Source organism: Chelonia mydas, chromosome 17, assembly GCF_015237465.2.
Source record: "Chelonia mydas isolate rCheMyd1 chromosome 17, rCheMyd1.pri.v2, whole genome shotgun sequence".
Classification (NCBI taxonomy): Eukaryota; Metazoa; Chordata; order Testudines; family Cheloniidae; genus Chelonia; species Chelonia mydas.
In genome coordinates, this window is record NC_051257.2 from 19,607,329 (window position 1) to 19,621,548 (window position 14,220).

At 44.5% G+C, this 14,220-nt stretch overlaps 1 protein-coding gene across 3 annotated transcripts; it reads right to left on the minus strand.

The window, feature by feature from the left end:
* Nucleotides 1-297: 297 nt before the first annotated feature.
* On the minus strand, nt 298-14,199 carry MDH2 (malate dehydrogenase 2). Of its 3 annotated transcripts, XM_043531360.1 has the most exons (10): nt 13,069-13,634; nt 11,449-11,525; nt 9,687-9,855; nt 8,688-8,771; nt 6,799-6,908; nt 5,910-6,035; nt 5,146-5,223; nt 3,003-3,102; nt 2,173-2,324; nt 298-615 (listed from the first exon to the last, which is right to left on the minus strand). In XM_043531360.1, exons 2-10 carry the CDS (start codon nt 11,455-11,457, stop codon nt 484-486), a joined length of 960 nt encoding a protein of 319 aa, XP_043387295.1. In that variant the 5' UTR covers nt 11,458-11,525; nt 13,069-13,634; the 3' UTR covers nt 298-483. The 3 variants fall into 3 exon arrangements, with proteins under 3 accessions (XP_043387295.1, XP_037736315.1, XP_037736316.1); XM_037880387.2 differs by lacking the exons at nt 11,449-11,525; nt 13,069-13,634 and adding an exon at nt 14,060-14,199; XM_037880388.2 differs by having other exon boundaries at nt 11,449-13,520.
* Nucleotides 14,200-14,220: the final 21 nt, after the last annotated feature.

Here is a 14,220-nt window from a genome sequence, read left to right on the forward strand (position 1 = left end):
CTCCCAAAGTTTCTCCAGAAGTGATCCTCAGGATTTCCCAGAGACTAAATATGACTAAAGAGGAGCTCAAGAAGTTACAGAGTGCATATCAGCTTCTGCATATGTTACTGTGTTCCCTTCTTTGAAGAAAGAATTGATCTTGTGTTTGTGAATATTAAGTAGGCAAATGGCAGCATAACTGGGTGTTGCAGTATGGGTGAAACCTGAAAGTGTAATCTTTGAAATACGGTTGCCCATATATGAGAGTGTTTCCAGCTTTAGAAAGCCAGAAATCACAGTGGAGAGTTTCACAATGAGTACCCTGAAAAAACCAGGAGGCTGTTTTATTGATGAGTAGAATTCCAATTGACAAATTGAGAGCAGATAATACACTAATACAGAGTGACTTCGATCAAAGCTCGTGCTTTGCATCTGGAGTCTTTTAAAGTGACATGATGCCTTAATAAATTAAGGAAACTGTAATTCTTCTTCCCTATCCGCTCTTCACTTCATACTCTTCACAAACTCCTCTCCCTTCTTGATAGAAGCTTTCAGCTCAGTCATGGCCTCAGCTATCATCTTTTCTTCGTAAGGAGAGATCTTGCCAATACCTAGATTCTTCTCAATTCCATTTTTCTGACAGGGGAAGAAGGGTTTTTGGGTTACACAATCATTGCATTCTTTAGCAAGGAATAGCTTTCATATCTGTGCCTAGTTAGAAGGTTAAACTTGGGTTTAAAACCAAACTTCCTCCTCAGGTCTCTAGAACTGATACATCTGCAGGAGAATCTCACAAAGCAGTTCAAACATAGCTCCTATATTTCAATACGAATTTCCTACCCACCAGTCAGGATGGGGGAAAAGAATGTGTCCTGTCTAATTTTAGGACTGACTCCTTCCTGGAAGAGGAGCTGAAATACCAACTGCTCGTTTGGTGCTTTCATGCCTTCCCTTCAAGTGTTCTGTTTTCCTAAAGCCACACACTAGTCCAACGACCTGAAATTTACTCTGCAGGAAGAAGACCATCACATACATTTTCACCGGTGGCTTCCAATGAATTTTCAAATCGCTTTGAAGGTTATCCTTCTAGCTTTCTAGATCCCAGGGAGTTTAGAGACTACCATCCTGTATCTGACCTGCTTGGCCCACTTATTTCACTCCAGTCTTTACTTCTGTCCACTCACCAGAGTGAGTACGATACTCTTTCGCTGTCCATAATTAATTCTTTTCCTCAAGGACTGAAACTCCCTTTTCTTTTTGTTGCCTCAAAAGCTTCTCTTCACATAGTCCACATAAAATAAACTACATTACTGTGTTTTAATGACACTATAAAACACTCTTATGTCACTTCCAAAGGCCACAGCACAATCCTTAACCCAGCACCTGTACTGGCCATCAAACTGCAATTCCCGGACACCAGTAGAACTTTGAAAGCCTCAGTGTGACTTCCACACACACAGGAGTCAATGTGTAAAGGATTTATTTTAGTAGATTAAGTTAAGGTGACCAGACAACTGGGCTTTTATTGACATTTTGAAAGCTCTTCATAAATGGAGACACTACAACCTCCTATTTAGAGTGACTAGGAACCAAAAGTTCAGGCCGAGACGCTGATTTAAATTAGAGGACCTGGTTACCCAGTCAATTCAAATGCAGAACTAAAGACAGGAAGCAACTGAAACATGAAGTTTGCACTTGCCTGAGTAAGGAAGTTTGCACTTGCCTGAGTAAGGAAGTTTGCACTTGCCTGAGTAAGGAAGTTTGCACTTGCCTGAGTAAGGAAGTTTGCACTTGCCTGAGTAAGGAAGTTTGCACTTGCCTGAGTAAGGAAGTTTGCACTTGCCTGAGTAAGGAAGTTATTAAAATAGCCAAGCCCTTCTTTTATTTAGTTTTGTTGAAACACCAGGAGCTCAAAAGCTATTGCAGATATTTCTTTAAAGTATTCCATAGTCCTTGACATTTTTAATGAGAAATTAAAATAGCTTTATAAGTTAAGGCACTGCCCAGTCAAACAAAAACATTAGAATATGATTATTAAAAGCCTGAACCAAGTATCCAAAGTGTTAAAATGCTTTCTGAACAAGTGTTGCATTAGCCAAGCAAGCTAATTCTGCAACACCCTTCTGGCTTAATAAAGTACAATTTATTACATTAAACATGTCAATTAAAAGCACCACCGTCCAAGATACATACCCCAAGCAGCAAAGGTGTGGAGAAGTATGGGCACTCTGTTTCTTCCGATCTAACAAAGGAACATTCAATAACCCCTTCCTTTCCATTCATTGCATCCAGGACAGAAAAGACAAACCTGGCACCAGCATATGCCATAGATAAGGTGGCAGATCCTGTGCAAACAGAAGTCAGAACAAAAATATGAGAGATCCTAGTGGTATGGACTAATACACTTGTTATTAAACTTTACGCCCAATTGAGAAGCAGCTTTGCCTTTTACTGCACTATATATCAAAAGGAGCAGAATAAACTTTTCCTTTGTGACATTCCTCTGCTTGTTTTTTCACATTTGCACTAGCTGGTCCTTACTTCCCTCTGTGCTGCAATGAGATAAGCAAGTTGTGTGTCTTTTTTAAATAAAGAAGAGCTGTATAACAGAAGGGAGCAGTAAAGGACAAGAGTTGTGCTTAACTGTTCGTAATTAACAGTACACTCGTCAAGTCCAAGGGATGTCATAGCACAAGATCAAAAGCCCTGAATCGAACACTAAACAGTAACTTTTGGCCACTGGCATGCCTTTTAGTGGTATGTGTTTGACCCATTTAATTTGCTGGTGACGAGAGTTGTTGCACAGTAATAGATTCCATACAGTAGGTTACTGTTTAATTCCACCTTAAAGACTGAATTGCTTCTAAGCATGCCATTGGCAGCACTAACCCATGTGCACAGATTTGTAATAAAACACCAATGCATTATATTGCCCTGTAGTTTCCAGTCTATTCTGGAACAGAAGAGTACTGCTTGCCCTCGGAACTGGTCAAACAGACTCAAAACAGTTTCCAAGAACCAACCTGCTCCTGCTTTAGCTTTCACAACTTCAGTACCAGCCTCCTGAATTCTCCCCGTAAGCGTTTCCAATTGATCCTGAGGGAACTCCACTTTTGGTGTACACTAAAATGAAAAGGTATCAGTTATCAGTAAATCTCAACATTCTTTTGCATTCATTATAATGCTTTAGAGGCCTAAATACCCACACAGTATTTTTTATATTCCTATAGCAATTTTCATCAGCGCATAGTCGAAGTGCTTCAAAGCAGGCAGACACGTATCCCCATTTCCAAGATAGGCAGAGCCATTATGTAGCCTGATCCAGTTGCCATCAGAGCCAACAGAGAAGCTCTCATTGACTATAAATAGAGCTAGATCACACCAAGTGATTTGCCCAAGTCAAACTGCCACTTAATGGTAGAACTAGGAAGAGAACCCAGCAGATCCATCTTGCAGCCTCTTTCACCAGACAGACTCCCTTCACGTAATGTGCATAGTAGGCTTTTGACTTCTCAAAGCTATACACTAATGCAGGCCTGCACAACTCGTAAAGCGGCAAGGGCCATATTACTCCAAAGAAAAACAGCTGAGGGCCGAAACCCCCTAGCCCCGCGGAAACACCTTCCCCTGCAAACCACCCGCCCCGTGGAAACAAACCCTCCTTCCCCAGCGCCACCCCTCTGGGTGTGAGGGGGTGCGGGGGGCTGAGTGTGTGTGTGGCGGTGCAGGACTGAGGGCAGGGGGGGCGTGAGGGGGTGCAGGGGGCTGGGGAGGGGTCTGGGTGTGTATGAGGAGGGTGCAGGGGTCAGGGTGGGCTGGGGTTATGGGGGTGCTCACGGCAGGGGCTGGAGGGGATATGCCCTGATTCCAGCCCCTTCCCCAAGGCCACGCTCCCTCCTCTTCTCCTCCTCCTTCCCGGAGCAGGGAGTGTACTGAGGTCCCCCCCCTCCCCCGGCTCCTGCCGCCACTGCCCGCTCAGCTCGTCATCCCGCCACCCTCCCCGGCTCACCTCCTCACCCCCCACCGCCTGCTCACCTCCTCAGCCCCCCTCCCCCGCCGCCAGCTCACCTGCCCCCTAGCCACTGGCCTCTTCACCACCCCGCCCGCCTGCCAGCCAGCCATTGGCTTGCCCCACCCTGCCGCTTGCCTACTCACCCCCCGCGGGCCGCACAGTGAGACCACGGGGGCCGCATGTTGTGCAGGCCTGAGTCACTAATGGTTTCCACACCTCTAGCACAGGGGATTACCTCAAGGAAAGGTCTCTGGATACACACTGCTGAGAACCTCGTCTGCTGCTGGTGTTTACAAGGATTGTGAACACTTAAAGTCCTCTGTTCTACTACGGCATCATCCACACCAACCATTAACAAATGTGCTCCCCGCATTGCTTAAATAATCTTTTCCAGTCATTTTGGCACCCACCCCTTTACTAGTTTCCTCCTTTTACTACATCAAACTCAAGATCCTGGACCTTCCCTTCCTAGCTCCATATAATCACACTCCTCACTTACACTTGAGCATAATTCCTCCCATTCCCAGCCCCCTCTCCTTACTGTTCCCCATCATGTCTTGTTAGCACTCATCTATCACACATCTCTTATCCTTGCAACAACCCACTTCCAGGATTCCTTCCTTCCCTTTTTTCAAAGTCTTGTGTTTCAGGCACAGGACTGGGAGTCAGATGTGGGTTTTCTTCTCATTGCTGCCCAAAGACTCCCAGTACAACCCTTGGCCGTTCATTTCATCTCTGCGCTTCAGTTACTGACATTTCTCAGAGGTGGATGCCGCTTAACTCATTTATGGTTGTGAAGAGTACACAACACAGTGAATGTCACAAATGCAGGTACTAATGATCTCTCTCAGCTCTCTTCCCTAAGCAGATGTGCCACGCTCTTTTCTATCTTAGACTAAAAGCTCCTTGAGGAAAAGGGTCTTACTCTCAAATGCCACATAAGTTTATGGCGATTTAAAAGTCAGAGGTTTAGAACTTTGGAAGTGTGCAGAATAAATTTCCAATCGTACAGCACAGTCCTTTGTGAATGAGCACACACAGATAGCTGGAAAGAGACATCGGCAACAGCATTTCAGATTAACACTAATGCAATACTGAATGGGAGCGGGGGAAGAAAGAACATTTCCATACATTGGGTATTTACCGTAACATACCTGAGAGATCAGAGGGATGATAGTCTTCCCTGCATGGCCACCAATAACGGGAACGTTTACTCGGGCTGGATCTAAGCCCTGCAGGAAAACTCATGGCTTTAGCAATTATTTTTAAAAGCGTCTGGGCAAGAAAAGCAGTATGCCTTTAGACACAGTGTGCCCTTCTATCCTGGACATTTAATCAGACACCTGCAACGTAATGCTACATGGTGTAGAAGAATGCAAGCGGTTTAAAGTCTAGTCATGTTCTGAAGAATGAATTAAAACCACATCATAGAAATCTATGTTTGTTATCCCAGTGAACTTACTCTCACTAGGCTTTTATAAATGAACTGAAAGGCCAGCACTACAAACTCCACCTGGCATATGAAAATCAAGCTGTTCTCCCACGAGAAAACATCCTGCAACAAGTCTGTTGCTCAGTGGGGCATGTCAGAAACCAGCTGACTCTTCCACAGTTGCACTGGACTCTAGCACTAGCAGGAGTGAAAATGCCACTGTCAGTAAGGTAAACGTGTGGCTCAGACTCAAGCTGCAGCTATGAAATTCTCTTCTGACGACAACTGCACTGTGAAGGACAGAGACCCTATCCTTAGACTATCCAAAGACTGGAAATAGTAAAACATCTCCCCTCATCCTCCAGTTCTTGGGGAATCTGAGACCACTTGGCTCTGTTCACTCATGATTTATGACAGAGCATTGCTAACATGAATGATAAAGGTTAATAGCGACAAATCTATTGAAGCAGGAAGATTACAACCTACCTTTAGTTCAGCCACAAAAGTATTTGCTCTGACAATGTCCAGTGTGGTAACACCAAAGATTCTGTTCGGATTATAAACCCCATGCTTCTTAAAAAGTTCAGAGGTTATTGGGATGGTAGAATTTACCTATAATTGAAAAGCAGGTAAGCATGCATTACCCCACTAATACTTTTTGGTAGCTCTTAAGTTTTAACAGACTTACAAACCCTTACCAGGTAAATATCAAACAAACTAATAGTTACAAAACTGAGCTTTTGTTTAGAGAAAAATATAAACAGATCTCACTAACATGGTAGAGTGAGCCTCTTTACCATACCTATGATGTCATTTCTACTGTACCATCACAATTTTATTACACAAGCAAGCTGACAGTAGTGCTCAAATACCTCTGTACATACTAGTGTGCAGTTTTCCTGTGTTAAATGCATTCAGCAAACAAAAATTTATTCAAAGTCTTTATCGATAACTAAACTGAAGAGCAGAACTCAGACTGGCTGAAATAACGCTTCAGCAAGCCTGGATCAAGACGCTCACTGGTTCATTCATGTTATGAAAGGCTGCATGTTAAAGAACCAAAGCTTCTAAGCAGACTAATTTACTGGTAGACACAAATCCTGTGTAGCTGTCTCTTGTGGGTGTACTGCATGCTATTGGTTTAGGACTGCTATACCATTTTATACCTATGGAACTGGTTATATTCACAGGACTTAAACATGAACTTGGAAATCTAGCTCTAGCCAATTTGTTTTCAGTCACAACAAGATTGGAAAATGTGTTACTAAGGGTGGTACTACATTAATTCTTGGCTTGTTAATACAGTCAGTTAACTAACGCTGCTAGTCCCTTGGCTTCGTTATGTATTCAGACTCTCCCAGACATTAACGTTTACCGGGTTAGCAATAATGCAGATCATGGCTTCTGGACAGTGCTTGGCACAGGCAGACGTCAAATTCGCAACAATGGTAGCGTTGGTATTGAATAGGTCATCACGGGTCATACCTGGGAATCAACAAATTGAATATCATTCCAGAAGTTAACCAAGTTGTTCCCATTACAGTGGTTAGAAATGTGAGCACGTCCTACCCCATCATAACACCAGGAAGGATCAGTGTTGTAGGAAAGAATTCGGTGGGGTCTAATACTTCTCCTGGCTGGAGACTCTCCACTTCTGAGAAGGCAACTCATGTCCTCCAAGGCTAGTGTCAAGGTTATCCCTTACAACTAGCTTCTGCTAGTAAGACACTTAGGCCTGGTAAACACTTAAAAGTTAGGTCAACATAGTACACTGGTCAGAGGTGTGAAAAGTCCACACTCCTGACCGATGTAGCTATGCCAACCTAACTCCCAGCATAGATGGCTTGGACAGATGGTATTCCGACAGCAATGGAAAAATCCATTCTACTAGTGCAGGTTGTCTCCACACTACAGAGTTATGTCAGTATAGCTACGACAATGTAGTTCTGCTGGTAATCTCCACAGTGTAGACATATCCTAAACTTCTCACTCCTCAAATATGCTTGACTACCTACTGGCCTGGGGAGCAGGTGCCACGGGTCATAACCCTGGTGATCTAGACAGCAGCCTAATGTATTACTATGGCCACATCAGTCCGGACAAATACCAGTAGGGGCAATCATTCAAAGAAGAGTGCACAGAGTAGGGGCAGGTGCACAGTGTTTACCCCATTTAATGTGTCCAGGTACTTAAAAGGCGCTTATCACTGTAGTATCTTGTCATTAACTGTCAAATATGGATACTCTGCTCATTGTATGGGTGCCACAGTCCTCTCTGTGAAGGCCAAAAGTATAACTGGGTTAAAAAAAGAATGAGCTAAGTTCCTGGAGGATAGGTCCATCAATGGCCATTAGCCAAGATGGTAACAGAACGAAACCCCATGCCCTGGGTGCCCTTAATCCTCTGACTGCCAGAAGCTAGGACTGGACAACAGGGGATGGATCACTCAATATTTGCCCTGTTCTTTTCGTTCCCTTTGAAGCATCCGGCACTGGCCACTGTCAGAACACAGGGTAATTGACTAGATGGACCATTGATCGGACCCAGTATGGCCATTCTTATGTTCTTCCACACTATTGGTTACATTCCTAACACAATAGTTTAAGAACAAATTTAGAGTCAAGAAGTCTGGATTTATATAGCAGAGCTGGGAAACAGACTCCCTGTATGACCTTAGGAACAAAAAAAAACCAAACACCAACAAAAAGCAATTTCCACTCATTTGTAAAATTCAGGTAATACATCACAAGGGTGTTGTGAAGCTTCATTAATATTTGTACAGTTCTCAGATCCTCAGAAGGGACAGTAGTATAAAAGTGTCAGTACTACATTAATTTTATACTCCCAAGATTGGTCTCTAGTCCCAGTTAACAGCAGGATAAAATGAAGTTTTGTTCCTGGAACGTCCATCAGTACTACTTTCAGCATGAAGCCTTTATGGGCTTTTCTATGATGCTTATAACTCTCGCATGAGTGCCTCATATATTCAATAATTCATTAAATACTTGCCTACCTTGCAGATGTGTATCTCCCTTTTACAGATGAGGAACCAGGAAACAGAAAGATTGTCTAATGTCTCACAGGAATTCGATGGCACAGCCAGAAACAGACCCCAAATGTCAGAGTCCATCCAGTGCTCTAAGCCCAAGATGATCTTCTGAGGGACTTGCAGACTCAAGACATAAGTAATGGTGTAGCATTTCAGGCCTTACCACAATAATCCAAACATTTTAGAGTGCTACGTTCAATAAAATTAAGACCTACCTGGTTTTCTAGGGACTCCTGCAGGAATAACTACAACTTCACAACCCTTCAAACAGTCTGGCAACTGCTCAGATCCAATAAAACCTGCAATGGAAGATCCAGGTAACTATGCGGTTACTGTTCCAGTGAAAGATTAAACTGTCCAAATCAAATTTAGTAGTGTATGAAACTGTATGTTTAAGGATATCCGTGTTAATTTTTAATGTAGCCTTCGCCTTCTGCAATATTAATTTCATCCCTTAGAATGAGAATGGCTAAGTTTTACTAGAGGGACTCAAACAATCTAATATGCAAATACCTCTGTCCTCAGAAGAAATGTTTGTAATTATATTCCATGAATCAAAACAAATCCCTATGCCTCCTATCAAGCACCAAGCAAAACTTTCTCTTTTGATAACAGACCCTATAAAAGAAATGGAAACCAGAAGAGTAAATATATCATAAAAGTAAAAGTTTAGATAGAATTCTTCTTTGCGATTGCCTATACCAATCCACATCCTTGGGAGATGCATTCTAGAAGTGTAGATTCAGACAGGCTCTCTCAAAGAGCTCCTATGGTAACCGGTTTTTCCTACAAAGTTCTGAGTTTATGAAAGTAAGAAAATACAACTGCTAGCTAAAGTCAAATGTCTCAATTTTTACTGAATTTATTCTGGTAGCCAGTGTGAACTTTCACATTAACCAGAAATAGTTTTTCAGTGGACAAAAAAAAAAAAAAAAAAAAAATGAAAAAGTAGCTAAAGATGTTCTGACCATCTCAGCAGCAGCTGATCTATTTAACTAAATCTTGTTCTGAGAAGTTATTTGGAGAAATAAGCCATTTCCAGTTTTAGTTTCAAGTGAACAGGAATTTAATTTATAAAGGACAAGTAGTTCCTCACTTCATATACAGTAATATTGGTGTGTAGCCTACACGTAACACATTTAAGAATCATTTCAAGCTAGGACCGTTGTGCGCACAGTAACGTGCCTCAGATAATTTACAATGACTTACGATACCTTTGACATTGGCTCTTGTCTCAATGTGGCTGAGGTCAGCTGCAACGCCAGGGGTGTGAGCAATATCATATAGGCTGAGGTGGCTCACTAAGGGGCTATTCTTCAGTAGAAGGGAAAGCGGTTGGCCAATCCCTCCAGAGGCACCAAGCACTGCCACTTTAGCATTGCTCTGAGGAGAAAAGAAAGAAGGACACAGATGGTTTTTAGTAGTTACTCAGTAATGGCTTTGGAGCCTTCATCAAACTTTTTTGCTACTGATTTTTGAAGAGCTCTATTTGTCTAAGTTTAGTTTTGTTTTAAACCAGACAGTGGGCAAACTGGATTCAAAACTAAATTCTTATGGAAGACATCATTTCTTAAAGGGAATATCAGTAGCAAGTCTTTGGAGAGACAAGACAAACATTTAAGAGATGCATGCTTCTTCAAAGCTGGGTTCTTTTCAGTAAGGAAAGGTAATCAAATAAACAATTGTCTCTCAATTTGGAGATTCCCTCCCCCCCCCCAACATGGCAAATGCCATCCAGAACTCTGCTAGGAGTAGTGCCCTACCAAATTCAGGACCATGAAAAAAACAACCGTGAATCTGGTCTTTTGTGTGCTTTTACCCTATACTATACAGATTTGACGGGAGAAGACTAACATTTCTCAAATTGGGGAACCCCACACACATACCCACACAACACTCCTACAATAACAACACTGTGAAATTTCACATTTAAATACCTGAAATCGTTACATTTATGATTTTTAAAATCCTGTGGCCATGAAATTGACCAAAATGGACTGAATTTGGTAGAGCCCTAGCTATGGGTCTACCTTCTGGTTTTGTAGGGAAACACAATTCTGTGGCTATTCCAGTTTTAGTTGTCAATATTAGAAGAAAGAATCTGCTTTCCTCCTAAGCTAGCTGAGTGAGTGACCATGCTGCAGGACGTTCCAGCTACTTATTCGATTAGCAGCTGATGAGTTGTATCTTGAGCTGCTGCATCTCCACTGCATTACTAGCTCTAGTGTTAGCAGCATTTGGGCTTCAACCCACCCTCCATAACAGGCCAGCTAGCTCTAGCTTAAAACACCACAATCGAAATAGATGCGTTTGCGGACAGGAGTTGCGTTAGGGGCAAAACTTGAGTTATAGTTCAAGTTAACAACGCAGTGAAGAAAAATCCTGAGATGTGGCCGCTAAATTCATGTGTTCGCAAACAAGCGGTGCATCACTTTTGCTACTGGAGTGGCAGGAACCACTTAACTGCAGTGTTAAAATGGCATGGTCCGGTGAATCATTATGAAGTCTCTATCCTCTACAATAGATTGCTAGTTGATGAAACCCAAGTCACGTAACTAAACTGCCATCTGACAGCACTAGATCAGGATGAAGACACACTGGTAGAGCAGTGAGAGAGAACACTCGTATGGCCTTGCTGTACCATCTTGTGTGACTAGAGGACCTTTACTATGCCTGATTGACAATTTTGAGCCTTTAACAAGCAGTACATGAACACACAAAGGTATGCTCCTAACCAGCTATCAGGTTGCATGGGTTAGCATAAAAGCGGAGTGCAAGTCTTTGAACAGATTTCTTGAATGAGTGTGCTTAGCGCTACTGCTTGAAAACAGAAATTTGAATTATACAGAAGATACTATTTTTAGTAGTTCGCTCTTGCCATGCAGAATTCTGCTCTTAGTTCCTGATTAAGAACTCTATCCACTTAGATTGCAAAGAGTGAATATGCATTAATACTTATTGTTTAGACTAGGTTACCTGCTGCATTTTTCAGAGGCAGTTTCTGACTCGTAAAAGGGCTGCCGAAAACGAAGTTTTGCATTCTCACCTCTGCACTGCCTCATGTTCATATTTTTAGAAGGAAAATTAAATGCAGTTGAAGTTTAATAGAAGAAAGTTTATTTTACTGATAGAATTATCTTGCTAAGGTACATTGGAATCAGTGCCCCTTTAAAATGAATGTACTGACTCAGTACATAAATAATATAGCTTTAATGACTAATGTTTAAAGCTGGGATTTTCAAATGGGCCCAAAGGAATTGGGAGCCCAAATCCCACTAAGAATCAATGGGAATTGGGCCCTGAACTCTTCAATCCCTTTGAAAAATCTGTTTAAGTGGCTCTATCTTTAAAGGGGGAAGACTATATCACTGTGACAAAACAGTAATTAGACTATTTATCAAAACGTGGATTCTCTTTGGCAGTAATCCAACCTGCTTGTTACTGGAGAAAGTAAAATTCTGCATAAATGCTCTCTCCCACAGAGGTCAAAATCTAGCAATGGTCATAGGCACTGTACTGCTATGAAGTGACCAATGAACCTCAAGTCTGCATTGTTTGAAATCACACTTAGGGTAAGAAGTCTTATAAATCTCTTAAATGACTTGAAGTCATGAGAAAATTAATAGGCAGTGAGTTCATTTCTAAGTATGCCTGAATGTTTCTATTAGTCGTCCCCCTTTACACAATCACCTTTATATTCTATTGCGATTAAGACATAGTCCTCTTAAATGAACACTTCACCACTGAGAAATTATTTACTTAAGACAGAAGGCAATAGAATGCTAGCCTTCCCCCCATACCAAAGACCAAATTTCATACATAAATTGACTTAAACAGACTTAATCGGCAGCCTCCACCCTTAATTCCCATCATTACTTTGAAACAATTCGATACTTATGTTCAGGAAAGGATTGATGTAATCAATACCAATCTACCTCTCAGCTCCATTAAATGCTGTCAATACTTAGTTGCCACACACCTGCTGATTACTAGCTACATCTGACCAATAAGAGACCATTTCTGGCCTGATCTGAAGTGAATAGCCAAAAGGATAGAGAAGCAGAATAGCATGTTTATTTTGTGGCCCAGTGTCACAAAATTAATACCTTCAACTATTTGTGTTGCTGGACACCTAAAGATGCCCACTATGCCCCATCTTTCACTCCAGTATTTCAGGGCTGCTACCCCATGTCTAGCCTGTTTTGTTGTTTGTAGTAACTATTTAACAGGCAATCCAACTTAAATAAGGTAATACTTGGTTGCAGTGTTGTTGCAGCCATGCTGGTCCCAGAATATCAGCAAGGCAAGGTGAGTGAGGTAATATTTTTTATTGCAGCAACTTCTGTTGATGACAGAGAAGCTTTTGAGCCACACAGCGGTTTACTGGACCACAGTTGGTCCTATAAAAGGTATTACCTCATCCACCTTGTCTCTCAAGTTAATATTCATCATTCAAAGGTAAGCATTAAATTTAACAAGCAGCGTGTAACACCGTAACTGACTACACGTGCCATGGGCATAGTAGAGTTAAACTGAAAAGACCCCATTTCAACACATCTGACTTGTCCCACAGGAGACAGGCGGGAGAGCACACACCTGAGGTAGGCTCGACATAGGATACGAACGGGAGAAAAGCAACAAGGAAGCATGGAAAGAAGGACAGCAAAAAAGGATGAGCAAGACCAAAGAGGTGATGGAAGGACTGTCAAGAGGCATTTGAAAAGAAAAATGCCTGACGCCTAAAACCTACAAGCTCAGGACAGGGGCCGCAAGGCGTGGGGAAGAATGGCTGGCACCTGCGACCCCGTGTAAAGGGGAAGGGGGGTGGAGAAGCGACCGGTTGATCTCGGGGGAGCGCGGCCTCGCAGCAAGTCAAAGACAGTCAGGGCTGGGATGTGCGGTGTGACCTTGGGGAAGTCACACCCCGGGCTGCGCCTCAATTCCCCCCCATCTGGAGCGGGGGAGGGGGCTGCCCTACAGCCAAGGCTCCCAGGTGGGGCTGCCTGGCCGAAGGGGGGTGCTCGTGGTGGAAGGCCCCGCGCGGGGACCCCCCCCATTTCACCCCAAGCAGTCGGGTCCCGGGGGGGGCAGGGACTGAAAAGCAGCGCGGCGACGCTCCCCTTGCGCAGAGCAAAGCGCAGCCCGCCCGCGGAGGGGAGCAAGCGGGGCGGCGCAGAGCCGGGGGAAGCGTGCGGGGCAGCGCGGGGCAGCGCAGAGCCGGGGGGAGCGGGGGAAGCGTGCGGGGCAGCGCGGGGCAGCGCAGAGCCGGGGGGAGCGGGGGAAGCGTGCGGGGCAGCGCGGGGCAGAGGGCGCGCGGGGCGGCGCAGAGCCGGGGGGAGCGGGGGAAGCGTGCGGGGCGGCGCAGAGCCGGGGGGGAGGGGAGCGGAGCGCGCGGGGGCGGGGAGCGCGCCGAGCAGCGCGGGAGCGGCGCAGAGCCGGGGGGGAGGGGAGGGGAGGGGAGGGGAGCGGAGCGGAGCGCGCGGGGCAGCGCGGGAGCGGGGGGAGGGGAGCGGAGCGCGCGAGGCCGGGGAGGTAGCGCGGGACCCCGGCCGGGGGGCGCGGGGCAGGACTCGGGCCCGGGCGGTACCTGGGCCGAGGTGGCGATCCCCCTGCGGAGCGCGGCGGCGGGGCCGCTGAGGCGGGAGAGCAGCATGACGGGCCCGGGACGGTGACTCCAACGACCTCCACCACAGGCAGCACCGCGAGATCACCTCCGCCCCCGCGACTCCGGCCCCCGGGCAACGCGAG

What these genes read in the sequence shown, in the direction of transcription:
- MDH2 (XM_037880387.2), bottom strand. Translation starts at nt 14,125, where the DNA reads ATGCTGCTCTCCCGCCTCAGCGGCCCCGCCGCCGCGCTCCGCAGGGGG. An exon ending in GGATCGCCACCTCGGCCCAG is followed by an intron (nt 9,856 to 14,059) that starts GTACCGCCCGGG and finishes TTTTCTCCTCAG; the next exon opens with AGCAATGCTAAAGTGGCAGT. An exon ending in GAAAGCTAAAGCAGGAGCAG is followed by an intron (nt 2,325 to 3,002) that starts GTTGGTTCTTGG and finishes CTGTTTGCACAG; the next exon opens with GATCTGCCACCTTATCTATG.